Below are 16125 nucleotides of genomic sequence, written 5' to 3'. Positions count from 1 at the left end.
AGTTTGATTCTGGGCCGTCTTGCAGGATAATCACCTTCAGTGCCATGTGATGATAACAGGATGGGTCAGCAATTGATTTTTCTATTTCCTGACTTTGATGGCACACAATTAAGGCTAATATCTAAACAGTTAACGCCATGCAACTCTAATGATGACACATGCAATTGTTTCACATGATATGTAAAACGAAAATTTTGGCTTGGTATCATAGCTGGATGTACACAGTTTAAAATACAATTGAATGTTTATTGACAGCAGATGATAGATAAAACATGTTTAAAAATTGAGAGTCGTACGACATTTGCAGCCACACACTTTTATGCAAAACTGCTTAGTGCTTACCATCTTATTATCTTTTAGATTATGACATTTTTTTGAACGAAAATAAACATTAATATTATCCTAATTATGCATGTAGTATAATAATTTACTCATTACGTTCGCAAGTACTTTTAATTAATTCTAACCTTATTTTATTTTAATTATTTTATTCTTATTGTATATATTATTTTATATAACCGTTGTTGTCAGCTGTAGAAGTATTAAATTGTTGGATGGAATTTGAAAAATGCTTCTCCTCATTGTTCAAATTCTTTAAATGAAAAAACGCCCTATGTAATTTAATCAATTATGCAGCAGTCACCAATTGGGGCTTAATTGATATATTTGCACTTGTACGGAAAACATTTAGCGAATAAATTGTAGAATAGAATAGAATATATATAAACCTTATAGATCAGAGATAAACTGCATTCATACACTAAAAATAACTATGTTGAGGATGTCAAAACAAAAGTGATAGCACACACGGATACATTTACCTACATGCTATTTCTGAATGGAAAATTATGAAAATTATTAACACAATCTGTTCCGTTTGTTGTATAGTTAGCGCTGATCCTACATATCGGTAACAATGTCGTAATAACATTTACTAATAGACTCGATCGCGATTGCCATGATCTCGTTTCACGTTTCATTGTTAAAGCCCTATATACTGTCCCTTCAATATACACAAATATAGTAATATAGGTAGCTAGATGATCAGCATAATTATCTGCCTAGAAGCTATCATCACAAAAAGCAAAGTACTTTCCTCTGATTTCCAATAAAACAATAATAAGAATTTGGATATTATATAGTATGTACTACCAATAAATTTCATTCTTACATGCGCGTGACATACATTAGGGAAGGGTAAAATACCTTCATGGTAAAATTGTATTTGGTAGAATATCGGATGTTCTTTGATTACAGATTTCAAGAAATTATAAAAGTGTTGGGGTGACAAATTAGTACAAGATAATTAGATTTTGGAGCTTATTTATATATAAGGTGGAGGTTTATGGAAGATATTACTCGTTCTAACAATTACTGTTCATTCACTAATTCATATAAACAATATTTTGGAATTCGCTAGCAAATAGATTTTTTACAGCCAGACTTGATTTTTTAGTTAGATGACTTGATAAATTAACGATTAGCGTTTTTCAGCTGATTTGATAACCAGTCCAAACCTTCATATAGACCGTCCCCTGATGTGGCACACGTGGCTTGTATGTACCTACCCAGATCAATAAAACGATTATTATTCACCCATACACTTTCATTTTAGTAATAAATAAATAATATTCCGATGTACCAGTTCCTATTTCGTAATGAGTGTAGTCCAAGTTTGTCCGTTATCTCTGCAGCGTTCATTGCATTTGGCAAATCCTAGTCGCAAACACGTTTTTAAATTTGACACGTAGTTTAACTCTTATACATTAACAAGTCAGGAATATATTTTTTAAATTTATGGTTAAACAAACCTGCTTGTTGGCGAAGATAAGCAAAACGGCATCACGGAGTTCATCTTCTGCCAACATTCGCATTAGTTCTTCTCGTGCTTCTCCTATACGTTCTCGATCGTTGGAATCCACCACAAATATCAATCCCTAAACAAAGAGTAAGCGGTAATTAAAAGATTTTGTAGATAACCACCTCATCAGTCCAAGGTAGATTATTCGCAAATGTCGTGTCATGTGTCATGTGTATTACCTGTGTGTTTTGGAAATAGTGTCTCCACAAGGGTCTGATTTTATCTTGGCCACCCACATCCCACACCGTAAAGCTTATATTCTTGTATTCGACAGTTTCCACGTTGAAACCTATGTAATATGAATTAAAGATTGTTTTACTTCATCAGTTTAGTTCACCGTCGACGATACAATGCACAATGAATAATTATTCAATATAACATATCGGAGGACACTAGGACAGCATTAAACAGGCGACAGGGTTGGGTGGTCATGATGGGTAACTAGAATGAATAGTAATTAGTAATTTGACTTACCGATTGTAGGAATAGTGGTCACGATTTCTCCCAACTTGAGTTTGTAGAGGATAGTAGTTTTACCAGCCGCGTCCAACCCCACCATCAAAATTCTCATTTCCTTCTTTCCAAACAACCCCTTAAATAAACTGGCTGTAAATATACAAAACACAAAATATTTTGTTATATTTTTGCAAAATACTTATTTGTTCAATTGCCCAAGATGAAAAGTTTTCATTGAAAACTCCAGAACTGAGTCATAAAAAAATAATGAGCTTACCGAAGATATTCCCCATTCTGATATCGTCAACAGTACTTTTCACGCTTACTCGATTCTACTTCTTTCACAGCAAGTGTTCTATTTAATCGTGAAATTCGTGAACCGTTTTAATTAAAGTAGTAAAGCACAAAGTATGATAATATACTACTACTGGTCCCAAATCTTGTCCAACATATCAACCCAAATACAAAATAATATACTTTTTTGACTTCCGCGTTCTCGCTGTGTCACAGTAAAGGGAAAGTTCACGAAAGAAAGGGTTGTCGTCTGGCTACTGCTGAAAATGTGTGGCAAGATTCTTCGTCGTCGTACAAATGTCCACGTAGTAAGGAGATCGTACTCCCACCCACAGCAGAGGAGCTAGGCGATAAGGTGAAAGGCTAGAGTCAAATACTGTGGTCGAATGAATGACGAAGAAGAGCAGCTTTTTAGCAAGACTTGTAATATATGTGGTGTAAGTAAAAAGGTGGTGGATTTTTGAGATCGTGTGTGATGACAGAACAGAAGGGAGAGAAACTGACTCCATCAGCCACGTCGATGTATGGTACCCACGCGCCCTCTTCTCCACATTCCCATCACCACCAGCAACGCCGCCAAACAATGATGATATGATCACTTTTTACCACTTTTCGACAACAAAATTTATTCCACAACTTTCACTCCATAAAGGTCTTCAGACGGGAGGAGTCTTTCCTTGAGTGAGAAGGAGGTGCAACTGAAAAGTAAGCAACTTTGTTCATTTTATTCATGTATATATTCAGCTTCAGCAGTAATTCTTTGCCGTTTTCATCTCACATTATCATTACTATTCCATATTAAAATTAATTCTCATTGCATGGATTTTTTTTCATAATCTCACGCTACGTTTTTTTTCAGGATCAATATGCGGATGCTTCTTCACCATCAGAAGAAATGACGATGCAAGAAGGGCGAATGAGCTACGAACAGTTTACATTCGCCTGTGCTAATTTCATTAAATGTCCTCAAGCTCAAATAGATTCATGGAGATTAGAAGACGAGTCTCATGAGTTTGGAGAAAGCTTTCTCTCCTTGTCCACCATACGGCAAACTTCGGTCCCATCGAGTGGAACTGATGCAGATGTTACTGTTTGTACTGTCGAAGAGAGTGATGCTGGAAAAACAGACAATAGTTTTAATATGAAACTACTGCAATACCGATTTGATGTTCTTTATAGTGTCAGCCATTGCGTTCCAGTCCTATATTTCACAATTTCTGAAACGTCTGGACGGTTGTTAAGTCTAGATGAAGTATGGACATTATTTGGTCTTCAAGCAGAGACAGACACAAGTCTATGGAATGTGGTGTCCTGGCAAGATCATCCAGTTTTACACATGCCCTTTCTTTGTGTCCATCCATGTAGTAATTGGGCCATCATGAAGGAATGCTTTCAAGGGAAAGAACCTACTTGCGAACAATTTTTGATCTCGTGGTTAAGCTTTGTTGGAAATCAGTTTGGATTAAAACTTTCACCTGCTTACCTTCTTAATAGTTGACAGTTAACTAATTAAGTGTTTTGTAGTTGAAATATCTTAAGCAATAAAAACACGATACTAAATAAATCATTTTTAATTACGTTTATTAATTTGGTTGCATGTGTGATGAGTTTGTTAAATGGAAAAGTAAAGTAATAAGTCGAGTGACCCAATACTATAAAAGTAATCTATACTTTCTTTACAAAAACTGGTTCAAAACTGTTACTAATTTTATCAATGTATTTTTTAGAGAATTGAAAGAGCTACACACCAAAAACTGCTGACATTCATGTAAGATTTTTGGCCTTGTGATATAAGGCGTCGACAACTTTTCCCATATTTTGGACCAGACCCAAAGCAGCCTCGTACGCTTTATCTTCTTCATTTGATTCGAAAATTACCAACAGTCCTTGTCCTTGATCCAATACCCCCGACAACTTTTTGTCCAGAATCATTTGAGAAAGTTTCTGCTCCACGTTACTCTGTTTCAACCCGATAGTCTTTGCGATATAATCAACCTGCATTGGAAAGCAGTAACAGTTAGTAAAAAAAATACCAGTAAAAAACTTTCGTATGAAACAAATGAAAAAGTACAATAGTAAAACACACCTGCACTTTAGAATAAGGCTCTATAATACGACATAGATTTTGTTCCATCATGTTATCGTAAAGGGTTGCCAAATGGGATTTGACAACCATATCTTCTTGAAGTTCTTTGGGGAAAGTCGTTATTGCAGTTTGAAAATCAAAGAGCGATCTCTTTTGTGCAGAGTCAGCAATTGCCTTCATGGCATTCAAATCTGGTCCGACATATTTCAAGGCCAATTTTCCACTCAGCAAATGAGTAACTTCTTCCGGTCTATTAGAAAAACATCGAATTAATCAATCTGTCAGCCTTACAACAAATCGTAGAACGAACCATTGAAAAGATAAATGCTTACAAGTTTAACATTGTTTTGGACATTAGCATATACTTCAGGGCTATTAAAGCCTTCGGGCTATCAATGCTATCCAAGCCCTCAAAAGCTTCGTAGAAATATGAATATGCTGTTTTAAAGTCCTTCTCGTCAGCAGCATGAAGAATACCTATAAAAATCGTTCATGGTTTGTAGTATTAATATTATGTATAAATTCTTCAAGTACTGAGTACTGTATCTTTGTAAATAAATTGCTGCTCATGGCTTACCAGATTGTAAATCTAACGCAGCTTGCATGTTGGGTGGACAATAGATGGAATTAGCCGTTGTTCGAGCAGATGTGAGTGCAGCTCTGGCCCTTGGAAGATTTCCCAAAGCATGATAAGTCTTGCTTTCCAAAAGCTGAACTTCAACAAGCAAGTTTTTGTCATCCACCTTCTTCAACTCTTTTAATAGTTGACCACCAAGTGCTAACGCCTTTTGGAAATTTTCCGTGTCATAGTAGACTCCCACCAATCTTGCTTCCAAGGATTGCCTGAGAAAGGTTCGTTTCTCCTCCCTTGCCCATTCAATACACTCTTGCACGACTTTCTCTTGTTGTTCTGCTGGAGTATCCTCAATGTCCAGATACATATCCACTAGTGAACGGACCAACTTTGCAGCCTTTGCTTTACTGACGGAATTCACAAAACCTCGGACTTGTTGGAACAATCGCCCGAATCCAGCAAAATCCTTGCTTGCCTTGCATTTTTCAGCTTCCTTCATAATATCCTCTTCGTTGTGAAAAAGGGACGGGGCTCCTTTATCAGAAGCTATAAAATGCAACAAAAAATTAGGATTATGAATCGTGCTAAAGGCTAGTGTTGAATTGTATAATGTTGCATCAATAAGAAATAATGAATAATTCTAAATTAATATTAAGTGGGAAATGATTACGGTATTTATTACTTACATGTAGGCTTTGGACTTTGAGTTTTCCCTTTGGGGAGATTTGGTCGAGCAACTTCAGCCGCTGCCATTTTTGACGATTTATTTGATTGATGATGACAATTTTAAACTAATTGTTCTTATATTTAATTCAGCAAATCAAACTTTGCTGAGGTGAATGGAGCTAGAATTATTACTTCACAAATATTTGGATAAGCTGACACGAGTCGTCACACGACGTCTCTCCTAAAGAATAAATCTTCCTTGTGATGCGAATATATTTTGCAAAAGGAAATAAATAGTTTATTTCCAAAATAGCGAAGAGATTGCAAAAATGAGTTTTTTTAGAGTTCAACCAGCAGCAGAAATGACAGTGCAGAAAGAGTTCAAAGTTTTGGTAGAAAATCTCACCGCGAAGTTTGAAGCATATTCCAGGGGAAGCCGCGAAGAGTGTTCAAACTGAACCACAACAAACTCTGAACTCGGTTTGCTTTTTTGACAGTTCAGCTATTTTATAATAGTTTTATTGTTCTCGGAAATAGTAATATTGTTAACCACATAATTGTATATTAAATGATCTGATTATTTCAGATCTATCAATGTGATGGAATTATAACACTTTAAATAGGTCAAAAACATTCACATTCGTGTCTTGTCTGAGTCTACCCAACGAGTGCTCTCCGTGCCTGGTCGCTTAATAGAAACTAGGTTAAGTCATTAGGCCACTTATATGATTGTTCAATTTGTGCACCATTAATTAAAAGAATGTCAAGGACAGAAGACGTCTTGCACTAAGTAATATTACTAAATGGAAATGCAAACAGAAAAAGATGAAAAGAATAGTGAGGCTTCGCCTGTTGATCGTTGGCTAGAGTTTAGCGAATCTTTCCTGGCGGAGGATGAAGGCGAACCCAGGAATCCAGCAGACGAGGGCAACAATGAAAATTCTCAAACGACGTTCAACTACGGGGCAAAGCTTGGCGACTTGTCGTGCTCATTGTTGGATTGTGTTGATGAGTTGCATGATGATGGAAATGGAAACTTGGAAGAAAGTACCGTATGTAGCTCACAATTTTGGAAACTACAAATCTTGATAGAATAAAAATGTTCGTACTGATTCTAACATTTAGGTGGAGAATTTAGTAGCCAAATTAAGACAAAGAGATAATTTAATTGCGAAATTAACTAGTGTGATGAAAAATATGTCAAACCACAAGGGCAATGGTGATTCAATTTTAAACTCGGTGGAGAAAAATGTAAGCGTTCTGACATCAAAATCATAATTCGTTCTGATGTAATTATTGTCATAATTTTCAGTTGGAAAGTTTTGCCGACGGGTTGAAAAATTCTAATTTTCTTACTACACCTACGCACTCAATATCAGCAAATGTGGTTTCCACTCAAACTGAAAACTTTGAAGATGAATTGGATGCATGTAGTAAGCAATCACGATCTCCCCATCAGGATGTAGGCACATCCGTTTGTCCTCGTCAGTCACCAGAAATTCACAAGCCAGACTCCAATTTTAGCGTATGATCATTTCTAATGGGGCTTGACTGAAACAAACGATATGCATGGAGAACTGTTTATTTTTATCAGCAGGCAGGAGAACCTCAGCATGATGACGATGTGCATCAAGAAGTGGATGATGAGCATGAAGCCGTAGTACATCAATCTCCTCGAAGGCTTTCTTTCGCTATGAATCCTGATGCGTTACGCTTAACCTTTTCTCCATCAATTTGTGAGTACGAGTCAGAATCATATGGCGGAAATGATTTATTCGGCCCTGGTGGGTATTCAACACTTGAAGATCTCAGATTGCAGGTAAACATTTTAATATTTTGCTCAGCTGAATTTTCTTTATCGAGATACTCTTTAACATCTTACAAAAATAAATTAATGCTATCTAGATCATGGATTTTGAGAGAAAGTTGGAATCTGAAAAGCGATTTTTGAGAGAAATGACGGTTGAAAGAGAGCAAGAACGTGAAGAGTATCAACGAACTATTAATACTCTGGCATTAAAATACGAAGAAGGAAAACGGGAAAAAGAAAAGATGGAAAATGTATTAGAACATCATCAAATGGAAATTCGGGAGCTTGAAGAACACCTCAGACACAAAGAGCTGGTGGAAGATCAGCTTTTAAATAAAGATTACCAGCTTCAGCAAGCTGTTGAAAAAGTATTTTAAAAATTTAATTCTACAACTTGCTGTAACTGCTGATGCATGCATAAATCGCATGTACATATAAATAAAATTAACATACTTTCTTTGTGACAGGTATTCGAGTTGAGAGAAATTATTAGAACTCAAGAAGAACAAATTGAGGCCATGACCAAACATTCAATGTCACTATTGGATGCACACAAGGATACTACTGAATTTCTAGAAATGGAGATGGATAATCAGTTGCAGAGTGAACTATGCAACCTGGTTTCCCACCAAGATGCCAGTTGTACGTCTGAAATCGATCATACAGAAGAGTTATGGGCTCAGGTATTAGCTACATATCTCCTTTAATTACACAAATTCATTTTAATTTTATTACTAACAAACCTTTATTTTTTTATAGATGCACGAACTTGCCAACAAAGTTGAAGAAAGGTTAATGGAACTTGAAAATTTCCCGTGGCAAAATCGGCCAAATAGTTCATGTTCGGCTGCTGGAGATGACATATCAGTTAGGTATGTATCGTCCAGTCAGATAGATGCATGCATGAAAATATGCGCATCAAAAAATTAATAATTTTATTTATTTTTTAGAGGAACATCTACTCATGTCAAAAATTGTGATGATTCTTCCGATGCCAGAGATTTTGTTTCAAGAGTATTCTGCAGTTTAAGAAGACTAGAATACAGTTTTGATGGCTTTGTTAGATTCCAGGAAATACTACTCAAGAAAATCAAAGATGGAGACCTCAAGATTCTTAATGAAAACAAAAAAATTGAAGTAATTTAATTTTAAAACTACTAATAGTAGTTTAAATTACACGGAATTCGTATAATCAATGTACTGTAATTTTATTAACAAATCTCATCTTTGTTGAATTAGGAGCTGAAAACAGAAAAGGGAAAGCTTGCTCTAGATCTGTCTACATGTCGTCAAAAAATCAAGGAATTTGAGAATTTTCTTACAGAGAATAATAACCCAAACTCATTCGCTAATCACTCAATCGAAAGATTACGAAATACTGGATTAAGTTTTGGACGAGGTTTAGAAAATACAAGCTCGCCTATTTTTCGTCACAGTCAGCATAAGAATAGAAAGGTTGGTGAAAGATTACACTTTATCCACTTTCTACTGGTACAGGGTTGTTAAAGAGACAGTAACTTGATAAGGGGTTGCGCAACGTGAGCGATTTTTTAAAAATAATTAAAAAATTAAGTTTTGAAAAAAAATTAATCACTAAGCTAAATCACTAAGCAAATTTGAGGGGAAACTCAATTAACCTTATAAAAACTAATTAATTTTGACCTGGATACCATTTAAAAACGGAATTAAAAATGGTTTCTATTGCATTTGGGGGCGGATTTACTGGGGGGCAGAATACCATTGAGACCGACTTGTGGGGCGGTGATAAAATCAGTTGGGGACTGAATTAATGCAAACCGATTTTGAATATTCTACTGATGCAGTTATGATTTATTAGAGACCTGGAACTGATTCGACAACAAAAATTAGAACATAATACATTTTTAACATGAAATTGCAACTGAACCAAATGAACACACGATATTAATTTTGATAAAAAGATCGGATTTGATTTTGATAGTACTACAAAAATAAACTAAACGAATAAATCGTCATCATTCATGTCATCAATTTGATGACACTGATTTTGGGATGCATTTTATATTTTAAACAAGTTATTAGCTATAATTTTGTCCTTCAGTGTTCTGTGACTTGTTCGGTGGTGACACTATTGCGAATATATTAGCTAAAGAGAACGTTGTGATAATTTTAAAAAAATATGAACTGTATCATATTTACAACATGATACAGGTCAGAGGTCAACGCCGACCAATTTATTAGCGGCGCCAATGTTGGATAATTTTTCGGGGGCGCGGCGTGACCTCTGATGCACTTCCTCCGAGTTCCTCCCCCCACTACAACTACAACTCTAAACTCTAAAAAAATTAGTTCAGGCTTGAAGAAAAACCAACGACAAATAAGGAGGAAAGAATGGAACTGAGAAAATTTTCTCGGTCATTTTATTTTTATTTTTTCCTACACCTTATTGATGTAGCCCGGTCTCAACGGAATTCTGTAACCATACACCTTATTGGTGGAATCCGTCGCCAACGAGAAAAAGTTGGCCTACACCTTATTGGTGTAGTCCGTCGCTAAGGCGAAAAATTTGGCCTACACCTTATTGGTGTAGTCCGTCGCCAAGAGATCGAAATCGCCCTCCACCTTATTGGTGGAATCCGTTTTTAAAAGGTTAAATCTCACTGTACAACTTTGCATAGCCCGATTCAGGAATTACCAGCATATGTACATACAAATACACTAGCACAATTTAATACCATTTTTTATATACATACATTATAAAAAGGGTCCTATTTAACTGATCATAATTAAATACTACTTCTGACCATAATTAATACTTTTTCCCCGAATACTATCTCTCATCATAATGGAATCCAAATTGACCATAACTAGAATACTAACTTATTCATTATAAATCCTCCCTCGACTACAACCAAAGGCTATGCAGAAAGACAATGGAGAGATTAAATGGAATAAAGACATGGTATTCTCCTTAGTTTTTCATGCTAGACCGAGGATTATACATTGCAAGTTTTGCGCAAAATAAACTTTTTAGCCCGAGTCAGGGCTTATGGAACCGTCATGTCCGTCCGTCCGTCTGTCTGTCTGTCCGGCACGATAGAGCCAAAACGGCTGAACCGATTGACTTGAAATTTTTACCATATGCATATTGGACAAAGTTAGGAAACGAGTTCGAAGATGGGCGAAATTGGTCCAGTGGTTGACCGGTGGGGGTCATCGGAGTGGGTGGGGTATTATGCACCAAAATTTCAAAGTTGTCGTAGAGAGCTGAAATTTGGTACAGAGGTTGCTAATGGCTCCTACGAGATAAAAATGACTTCAAGTTGGAAAAATTTTCATCTTGAGTGACCCCATGGGGTGACCCATACCGATTTTTAAAAATCATCATATCGAACTGAAATTTGGTGGAGAGGTTGCTTATGGGTTTTAATGAAAGAATATGATATGATATTGGTAAAATTGTTATCTGGAGCGACCTTATGGGGTGACCCATACTGATTTTTCAAAATCGTTATATCGAGCTGAAATTTGATATGGAGGCTAAAAAAGTGAAAACCACTGCTGGGTAGCACATGCATACAGCTTAGAACTTCAGGATGTTAAAGAAGCCCAGTGGTCATGGTGGTCAAGGCACATGATTTGTAACTAATTCAAAAATTTGGTACCAAATGGTAGAAACTATCTAACAAACTTTTGACCATCCACAACGCGGAAGTTTGTGCTATTATGTCGGTCAATTCGGAAAAAAAATTAGAAGCGGGCTCGGACTTATTGAGTCAGGGACATAGTCCCTGACTCGGGCTATATGGAGTCTGCACTGTAGGTTTTAGACATGGAATTTGAAAATATTTCGATATAGGGATAAGATATCTGCTGAGACTTACATATGTAAATAGATTCTGCCAATTTCTAAAATTCGAATCAGACGAGGATACCAAAAATATTTGCCACTACAAATTGTCCAAATTAGTAGTTCAAGGATTCGAATCAGATGAATCAGATTACCAAAATCATTCACACATGTCCACTGGGGCGCATGTGATAATAAAAAAACAGGATTAAAATCTACAACGCTGCAACGTTAAATGAACGATTATCATTACCTATGTTTTTCGGAAAGGCATTTAAAATCCTCCAACGCTGGTCTCAATTACGCAAATATCCGGGCCACGCATATCATTTCTTACCTTCAAACCGAATAAGTCTTGGCTCTTGGATAATACGCTTTAATCAGTCAGGTTCATGTCTATACATATGTCCACCGTATCTGAAGACATCATTTGGAAGCACATTCGATTTCGCAGCGATTTCGCAGCCTGCACCATAAGCTACACGTGTACCTATTGAAGAGAAATGTAAGCGTGGTAGACCGGAAAAACCTTCCAAGACATGAAGTTGACTAAAAATCGAAAAGTTTGTAAAGTTTTTTAAACTTTCATAGTTTGAAGTGATTTTAAAGTGTATTTTTACTTATGGTAAAATCGAGTAATTATTATACACAACGAAGCACTTTATTATGGTGAGAGATAGTATTCTGGGAAAAAGTATTAATTATGGTCGAAAGTAGTATTAAATTATGATCAGTTAAATATTCCCCATTATAAAAACACTCCACATTATTTTAAATCGATAAAAATTTGAATTCCAACAATATTAAAACACAAGGATAATTCAAAGAAATCTCAGATAAATATAAATTTCATCGTGACAACAGACGGACAAACAGCTACACTAATACCTTACAAACAGGGACGCTCACTAATATGGGACTTTACATGTACAGACACTTTTGCCCCCTCTTATCTCTCTCACACACTTAGACATGCTGGCACAGCAGCAAAACTAGCCGAGACCAAAAAACACAAACTGTACTCTGAACTTAAAACAAACTATATCTTTGTTCCGGTGGCTATCGAGACATCAGGAGTATGGGGGACGGAAGGGTTGAAGTTCATCCAAGATGTTGGGAGGAGGATGAAGGATGTCACTGGACCAATGTCGACAACTTTTCTCATTCAACGGATTAGTTTGGCAGTTCAACGCGGGAATGCGGCATCAATCATGGGAGCTGTCCCCAGTCAACGAGGATTAGAAGAATTATTTTATATTTTAAATGATAGGTCGTTTTATTTACAAAAATCATGTAAGGGGCCGAATGGTGATCTCGGACGCCTATCCGGATCAAGTAAAGGTTTTCCCAACCCACCAACATCGGGTTTTTCCTCTACTCCCCAAGCCAACTAAGTGTATTTCATAGTTTATCAATGTTTATGTTAATAATAAATAATACCCGCTTAAACAGCTACCAGAATAAGCCAAAAAAATAAAATTTTGCATGGAAAACCTAACAACCAATCAGGAGCTGGTGGTCCGGACTCCGGACCACCAGCTTTTTCAAAATTTAAAAAATCGCAAAAAGTGTTCACGTTGCGCAACCCCTTATCAAGTTACTGTCTCTTTAACAACCCTGCTACTGGTAAATAGTAATAATCCAGACAGTTTAATTGAGTACATTGTCATGACAGAATAAAGGCGTAGTAATAAGTCCTTAACATTTTAAAACTTGTGACGACTACCATAAAATTAAATAATGCTATACATAAGATTCCAAATTGAAATGAAAAGTTTGTGTAATGTGTAACGATAGAATGAATCCACTCTAATATCCTGTCTCGGGTTAGGTCAGGTGAAGGTGCTTTCGAAATGAGTAGAGACAGGTCAGATTGGTTATTGTCTCCTACTTTTAGTAGTATTAAATTTTATGGCAATAGCCTTAATTTTGTATAAACTGGACTGAATTTTAGTAGCGGAAAATGCAAAACACAAGTTCCCAGTTCAGAATCAAAATGTGAAAAGTTTGCTAGAGAACGCTTGCAAGGATGTCACAATACTACCTCACCTACCAAGGCTTCCTCTACTATTAGCACAAATAATGGCAAATGTGATGGAGGAATATTGGGATTAGTAACTCCTAGAAAAACTACAAATTTCGATCCATTGAAATGTCAGAACACAGAACCATACTCAAGTCCGTGTGGGTGGTTCAGTTCTCATGCCTCGTTCAATGTTTGCGGAATACAACGACTGATTCCCTTCTGTCAGTCAGGAAAACGAGCTCCTTTGAGACGCCCTTTAAAAATAAAAGGACTAGGAAAGAAAATATCAAATTGCACTCTTCATGGAATAGAATCTGTCAATGATCTACGATCATGGAGTCAATGCAATTGTGATAGAAGGAGGCATTTTTTAGAATTTATGAATCCAGTCCTAAACGAAGATGTAATAGTAACAACATGTTTTTATTGTCTCACAGCTCGACTGATGTTTCGCATGATTAATAATTGTAACACTAATACATGCATCCTGATTTTATTTCCAGAATGACAACGAAAGTTTTCCTATCAACAGTACAACCGGAGAGTAATATAGCAAATATATAACCTATATTATTATTATTAGTGCCATTATTATGTCGGCTTGCAATAACTATGCTGAAAACATTATTTTATTGTAGGATGCAACAATTGGACGAAATGGTTCAAGTTGCTGACAAAACAATCCCAACGCCCACTGCGCCACTTATTGCGGCTTCATCATCCAAGCCGCTGGTAGCTGTGAGTCCTGTTGCAAACACCACTTCAGGACAGTCAGCATCAACTATTCCACCAGTTTCAGCAGTCCCCACAAAATCGGGTAGTGGATCGACAGAAAAAACACATGTAAGTTCCCTACTTGGCTTCTCCTGGCTTTATTGCTACATATATAGATTATGTATGATTGTGGTCTTAGGTTGTGAAGCATCACCCGGAAATAACTCGACATATCGGTAACTCGGCACTTGCTGAGGATAGGTAAGTTAAGGGCGAACCTTAATTAGTAAACCCTGTTTAAGGTGATTTATTTTTCTAATTTATTTATTATATTAAATGCAGTACACGAGAAGCCTTTGTAGTACCTCCTGATCAACGAGCGGCAGGTTCGTTGCTATTAATAGTCTTGTTTTTCTTTAGTATCTTATTTATATTCTGGTAAATACTGCTTAACAAGTGTACCATGTTTTCAAACAGAAACAGTCGAAGCCACCAAAATTCCTCACACTGAAACAGAGGCAACAGAGCTTAACAAAATTCCTAGTACCGAAATTAAGACGACGACTTCGGTGGGCAGAGTTCCTTCCCGTGCTAACCAGCAATCAGAGGTATGTTTGTTTTACTTATTTGTGGCAGCATTATTATTTTTTTGAAAAGAGAGTTCTTATAGCTTATTCTCTGCAGGTTGAGATTCCCGGAGCTTATTCGTCTGAAGTGTTTACAGACGAACCAAAAAAAGTATCAGTAGAGAAAGTGTCCAGTAGTCTCAGTCTCAGTCCCAAGGTATCGGATTATGAGAATTCTCAAGTAACAAGTGAAGAACCTACACCTGAATCGAAACGAGGTTCTATTCCAACTGAATCCATTCCCACGTATGGCATCACCACAGTTTCGGACTTTAGTGTGGCGGAGAAGGAAATTACATATTTGGGTACCCAAGTAGTTCCCAACGACAGCGATGATCTACCTGCAGCAATAAAATCTATCCCGACAGATTCTAATACTGACGTACTAACATTCGAGAACATTACTGAAACTGTTGTAGATGTGGACTTTGTCGAGCGTTCAAGATCATTGATAATTCCACCTGAAGATTTTGATGCTCCAAGTGTGAGTAACGAGGCGCAAATTTCCAGACTAGAGGGAATGGACATGATTCTTGAACTCGAAAAGCTGAAGACGGAACTTTTGCAGATGCATAAAGCTCTTGAAATTGAGAAAAACAAGTCGCAAGTACTTGAGGAGCACCTTAATCAAGTATTTTTTTTAAAAGTTTTCCCAACAGATATGTACATTTAATATTCTGTAGTTAAACCCCTTTGAATAATTTTTTTTCAGATCATGGCAGAAGGTTCTCATAGTATCATCATGAATGACGGACCCCAAGGTCCAACAATGCAACAACAGCAAGAGACGGGAGATGTAAGCTCCATTAGAGATCCAACAATTGATCAAGAAATTTCTATTTTGAAGGAGAAAATTGATGATCTAAAGTGTCAAGAAACAAAGCATATAAAACATTTACGATGTGCTCTGTTGAGAATTAAATCACTTCAAGAAGAAAATGACAAATGCCGAACATACATCACCAAATTACAAGATGAACTACAACATTATGCCACAAGATTTGATTCAGAAACAGATGAATGATCTTTTTTAACTCGCAGATACTTGTAATTCAGAGAGGTCTATATATGCACACATATATTTTGTCCACACATCACTACACATTTTTTTTAAATTGGACGTAAATAAATTTTTGTACGTTTTTATGCACTATACATGCCAGTGGTTACTAATGTCATTATT

At 36.4% G+C, this 16125-nt stretch overlaps 3 protein-coding genes across 4 annotated transcripts; 1 reads left to right on the top strand and 2 right to left on the bottom strand.

The window, feature by feature from the left end:
* Positions 1 to 218: 218 nt before the first annotated feature.
* Positions 219 to 3105, bottom strand: LOC110846592 (ADP-ribosylation factor 1). The gene is made up of 6 exons (XM_022093399.2): positions 2595 to 3105; positions 2336 to 2467; positions 2041 to 2150; positions 1812 to 1937; positions 1643 to 1716; positions 219 to 1564 (listed from the first exon to the last, which is right to left on the bottom strand). Exons 1-6 carry the CDS (start codon positions 2608 to 2610, stop codon positions 1474 to 1476), a joined length of 549 nt encoding a protein of 182 aa, XP_021949091.1. The 5' UTR covers positions 2611 to 3105; the 3' UTR covers positions 219 to 1473.
* Positions 3106 to 4175: 1070 nt separating this feature from the next.
* LOC110846591 (26S proteasome non-ATPase regulatory subunit 11) lies at positions 4176 to 6316 on the bottom strand. Its single transcript, XM_022093397.2, has 5 exons — positions 5958 to 6316; positions 5275 to 5817; positions 5030 to 5174; positions 4698 to 4947; positions 4176 to 4606 (listed from the first exon to the last, which is right to left on the bottom strand). The coding sequence occupies exons 1-5, from the start codon at positions 6022 to 6024 to the stop codon at positions 4376 to 4378; spliced, it is 1236 nt and encodes a 411-aa protein (XP_021949089.1). The 5' UTR covers positions 6025 to 6316; the 3' UTR covers positions 4176 to 4375.
* A 72-nt stretch (positions 6317 to 6388) lies between these two features.
* Positions 6389 to 16097, top strand: LOC110846590. 2 transcript variants are annotated; one of them, XM_022093396.2, is made up of 16 exons: positions 6389 to 6989; positions 7063 to 7188; positions 7250 to 7462; positions 7535 to 7756; positions 7843 to 8115; positions 8215 to 8430; positions 8507 to 8619; positions 8698 to 8884; positions 8987 to 9202; positions 14106 to 14146; positions 14241 to 14445; positions 14516 to 14577; positions 14659 to 14702; positions 14794 to 14924; positions 15001 to 15573; positions 15655 to 16097. In XM_022093396.2, exons 1-16 carry the CDS (start codon positions 6741 to 6743, stop codon positions 15964 to 15966), a joined length of 3183 nt encoding a protein of 1060 aa, XP_021949088.1. In that variant the 5' UTR covers positions 6389 to 6740; the 3' UTR covers positions 15967 to 16097. The 2 variants fall into 2 exon arrangements, with proteins under 2 accessions (XP_021949088.1, XP_021949087.1); XM_022093395.2 differs by having other exon boundaries at positions 7532 to 7756.
* The last annotated feature ends 28 nt before the right edge of the window (positions 16098 to 16125 follow it).

This window comes from Folsomia candida, unplaced genomic scaffold (genome assembly GCF_002217175.1).
Source record: "Folsomia candida strain VU population unplaced genomic scaffold, ASM221717v1 Fcan01_Sc003, whole genome shotgun sequence".
Taxonomy (NCBI): Eukaryota; Metazoa; Arthropoda; class Collembola; order Entomobryomorpha; family Isotomidae; genus Folsomia; species Folsomia candida.
Note: the sequence above shows the minus strand (reverse complement) of the source record. Positions and strands in the feature narration are given on the sequence as shown.

Coding starts and splice junctions, on each gene's coding strand:
- LOC110846592 (XM_022093399.2), bottom strand. Junction 1,717..1,811: donor TTATCTTCGCCAACAAGCAG/GTTTGTTTAACC, acceptor GTTTGCGACTAG/GATTTGCCAAATGCAATGAA. Junction 1,565..1,642: donor TCATTACGAAATAGGAACTG/GTACATCGGAAT, acceptor TGATCTGGGTAG/GTACATACAAGCCACGTGTG.
- LOC110846591 (XM_022093397.2), bottom strand. CDS start 6,024: ATGGCAGCGGCTGAAGTTGCTCGACCAAATCTCCCCAAAGGGAAAACT. Junction 5,175..5,274: donor TGCGTTAGATTTACAATCTG/GTAAGCCATGAG, acceptor CGATTTTTATAG/GTATTCTTCATGCTGCTGAC. Junction 4,948..5,029: donor TCCAAAACAATGTTAAACTT/GTAAGCATTTAT, acceptor TTTTTCTAATAG/ACCGGAAGAAGTTACTCATT.
- LOC110846590 (XM_022093395.2), top strand. CDS start 6,741: ATGGAAATGCAAACAGAAAAAGATGAAAAGAATAGTGAGGCTTCGCCT. Junction 7,463..7,531: donor AGCCAGACTCCAATTTTAGC/GTATGATCATTT, acceptor TATTTTTATCAG/CAGGCAGGAGAACCTCAGCA. Junction 14,147..14,240: donor ATCAACAGTACAACCGGAGA/GTAATATAGCAA, acceptor ATTTTATTGTAG/GATGCAACAATTGGACGAAA.